This window comes from Gastrolobium bilobum, unplaced genomic scaffold (assembly GCF_033153095.1).
Source record: "Gastrolobium bilobum isolate Gb01-03AN ecotype WA unplaced genomic scaffold, APGP_CSIRO_Gbil_v1 utg157769, whole genome shotgun sequence".
NCBI lineage: Eukaryota > Viridiplantae > Streptophyta > Magnoliopsida > Fabales > Fabaceae > Gastrolobium > Gastrolobium bilobum.
Window position 1 is genome coordinate 55058 of NW_026899373.1, and position 3724 is coordinate 58781.

The window sequence follows — 3724 nt, forward strand, 5'->3', positions numbered from 1 at the left end:
CGGGCTCATTCGTAGGAATAAAACTGTAGTATCATGGTCACACTAAGGGTTTAGTGTAATGAAACTATTCTAAATATGTACTCCAAAAAGTATACAGAGTTAATTTTTTTTTCTCTTTTTTAAAAAAATTTGTTGGTTGACGTAAAAAGTTAAATTAAAATAATTTTAATATTATAAGGAGCATGTTATATTTACAAACTTTTTTGTTTACAAACTCTTACAAACTACACTAAGTACGACAAGTCATACTTTAATCATGCAGTGTGTGACCGGTCATACTTAGTGTAATTTGCAAAAAAAAAAAAAATTGTAAACAGATTTTATCCCATATTATAACTATGTATAATTATAATAGTAATGTGGCGCCACCGACCATGGTACTAAAGTTTTATTCCATTGGTATATATATGCCTGTTTTTGCTACCCTGTTTATTCTTTTTTCGTCTTGTTGGGCATTGGGCGAAAGTTAGAAGGACCAAGAGATTTACCTGATGATCAGCTGCGGATCTTATTCACCGAAAACACAAATAGAAAATGCAGAAATAAATTAAGAATGATTTGTAATATAATCATTTCTCAATCAAATAAATAACACTAGTTCATTTATTTGGTTCCAAAATGCAATTACGTAAGTAAACATCGGGATTTCATTCATTGTGACACTACTCTGGCCATAAAATAAACACTATAACGAAGGAATAACGAGCAGTTAATCATGACGCACGTACAAGAATCACAAGCTGATGAATAGAATCGGCGAGTAAAAAAACAAAAAAACAATGGAAAGCCACAACTAGCAAACACGAAGCAAAAGCAGATACGGTGATATTATGATGTGTTGTGTATACGAAATGATTAAGCACATTGGAAATTACGTGGGACTTGCCTTGAGCAAACATTGAGTAACAAGCTGAGTGAGATGGGAAGGTTGAGGCTAATACCCAAAATGTTTGCTCTGAGGGCAGTGCAGAGACACACTGCAGCCTCAAGATCAACAAGGCCTTGGAGGAGGGTGCAGCAAGGGGTCACTGGTGGTTGACCCAAAGTCACATTCAGCAACCCATTTAGCACATTGGCACATACACCTAGTTTGAGTGCGTCACGTGGGCACGAGCCACCTGAACCATTAGAGCCACCTGAACCGCTAGAGCCACCTGAAGGGCTAGATCCACCTGAAGGGCTAGAGCCACCTGAAGGGTTTGGTCTTGGCTTTGGCTTTGTGTATGGACCACTGCATGTTTCGCAAGCAGAGACAAATGCAAAGAAGAGGAGATTGAGTGTTAAGAAAAGAGCAAGGGAGGAACAAGTTTTGGAAGCCATCTTATACTCTTGTAGTAGCTAGTGTTTGTGTTTTCTTTAACTAATGACGTACTCACAAATACTAGTTAACTAGTAGAGCTTATGAGAAGGGTGTCTGTGAGGATGGGATTTATTTGCTGGGAATGGTGGTTTGTTTATATAGTGCTCATGGAATCTTAATTGGAGCACCAAGTGGGGTGATGAGTTGGGTAAGTACTGAACTGAACAGTAATTATTAATAAATTATATCCAAAAAAAAAATAAACCGGGTTGGTTGAAATTGAGCTAATGAAGTAACCAGGTAGCATGAGTTTTAGCTGACAGAGTGGCCCGATGAACTAGGTTTTGGATGCTTGTGAATATGGGAACTGGCAACAATCGGTGGATCACAGTAGATTTTATTAATATTTATACAAAAAGATAAAGGAAAAACTATTTTTGGCCGGTTCAAATAATTTGTCTGTCACTGATACAAAAAAAGCAGGAGCCTTTTTATCGATGCTGCAGAAAAATGTGACCCAAAGATAAAATAAAAATAAGAAAATAAATATAAAAACGAACACTTCAACATGAAAGTGCTCTAATTATAATTTTTATGAAAGAAGTAAAATTTATTGAGTAATAAAATATAAATTTATTTTATTATTATTATATGCACACACATGAATTATCCATGAGCTTTTAACACCAAACGTATAAACTTAAGAATTATGATGTATATAATTCAGCGTGAAGACAAGCTTGAGCTTATTTATGTAATAAAAAATTAGAACTTTTTTTTCTGTTTTTTGTTGTGGTAATTTTTTTCCTATCACACTCACATAAAAATGAGTGGGTCTTATTACAAAGAGAAGAGAAAAAAAAATTAATGGGACCTTACATGTCAGATCATGAATTAATAACTGGATTCAATCTCCAAAAAATTCCAATTATTTTTGAATTTTCTCTTTTGAAATATGTGAGTGTGGCAGATAAATTTTTTTTGTAAGAAACATTAAACTCATAAATCAAACAACATTTAACTAGAGTTCAAATAGTTGGCGAACAATATTGGAAAAGTTGCGAATAGCGAGAGAAATTTACGAGGGAGAAATTCCCTTGCAAACTGCAACGGAATTTGCAAGGGAAAGACAATTGCGACGGAAAATAGGCAAAATTTTCGTCACTACAACACCGTCGCAAAATCCGTTACAGTTCTGTCGCAATTCCGAGGAAATTAAATCCCTCGCAAAAATCATAAGTCTATTACATAAACTAGCGATGAAAAATATTGGCGACAGAAGTTCTCTCGCAAAATCTAGGATGAAAAATTACAACTGAAATTTCATAATTTCCCTCGCAAATTGTGAGGGAGTATATTCCCTCGCAAAATTCAAAAATAACATATAAATCAAATTTAAAAGGGACAAGAGCATAAATTGGGAAGGTGCCTTTATAGGTAGGAGAAGACTACTATATAGAAGAGATGCAATATGCCTATGATAAAAAGTGGAAAAAGTGGTTAAATGTGTCGCCGCATCCTTTGTGACAGACATTAAGTGCGCGTAGTGACAATAGTGTCTATGTTAGCTCATTTTATGAAAGATAAAAGTCTAGAGAAATTTAAGGTGTGTGTACAAATGAATGATGTTGGTTAAATGAAGTCATACACAAATTTAAGGTACAGATACAGTCATAAACAAATTTTGGGAGAAGAAAGGCCATAATTAAAGGTATAAATGGATGATGTTGGTTAAATTATAGACATATTACGGTCCATATTCAAAAATCAAAAGGTTTGACTTAGGCATATTAATCTATTTAAATCTATCATGCCTTAAAGATCTATCAAAAATTTAAAAAATTACAAAAAATCATATAGTTTTTATTTATAATTATTTAAATAATTATTTTGTTAAATATTAGGTCGACCTATTATTTATATGTCAATTTTTTTAAAAATAGGTCTATAACTTATTTTTTAAATAGTTTTTATTTAAAATGTATGCATATTCTATTTTATTAAATATTAGGTCAAATCTAATATGACATAAGATAAGTTGTAAATCACGAATGATCCATCTAACATATTAGCAACAATGATGAAATATTTACATATATGAAATAAAGGGAGATTTCTTGTACTTGCATAGTGAGAAGAAAAACCTTATTTTATTTAATTAGATATGTGTTTCATATGTATAACATTTAAAAAATAATTAAAATGGATGATAATGATAATCAAAGAAACTAATGAAATACATATTCAATGCTAAAACAAAAAAAAATCATTCCAATAAATTTATGAGGGAAGAAAGACAATTATTTATCAAAAACCAAATAAAGACGTACGCACATAAATATATTATGCAGTGAAAAATACTAGTAACAAAATCTTTAATATTCTCTTTATTTAATAATGTTGTATATTGAATCCACTAACAAA

At 32.0% G+C, this 3724-nt stretch overlaps 1 protein-coding gene across 4 annotated transcripts; it reads right to left on the reverse strand.

Annotated features, from left to right (window-relative positions):
* Positions 1-843: 843 nt before the first annotated feature.
* Positions 844-1320, reverse strand: LOC133290008 (14 kDa proline-rich protein DC2.15-like). Of its 4 annotated transcripts, none has more exons than XM_061488051.1 (2): positions 1233-1320; positions 844-1118 (listed from the first exon to the last, which is right to left on the reverse strand). In XM_061488051.1, exons 1-2 carry the CDS (start codon positions 1318-1320, stop codon positions 856-858), a joined length of 351 nt encoding a protein of 116 aa, XP_061344035.1. In that variant the 3' UTR covers positions 844-855. The 4 variants fall into 4 exon arrangements, with proteins under 4 accessions (XP_061344035.1, XP_061344034.1, XP_061344033.1 ...); XM_061488050.1 differs by having other exon boundaries at positions 1230-1320; XM_061488049.1 differs by having other exon boundaries at positions 1188-1320.
* Between the last annotated feature and the right edge of the window lie 2404 nt (positions 1321-3724).

Excerpts from the sequence above, each read along its gene's own strand:
- LOC133290008 (XM_061488048.1), bottom strand. The coding sequence starts at position 1,320 with ATGGCTTCCAAAACTTGTTCCTCCCTTGCTCTTTTCTTAACACTCAAT.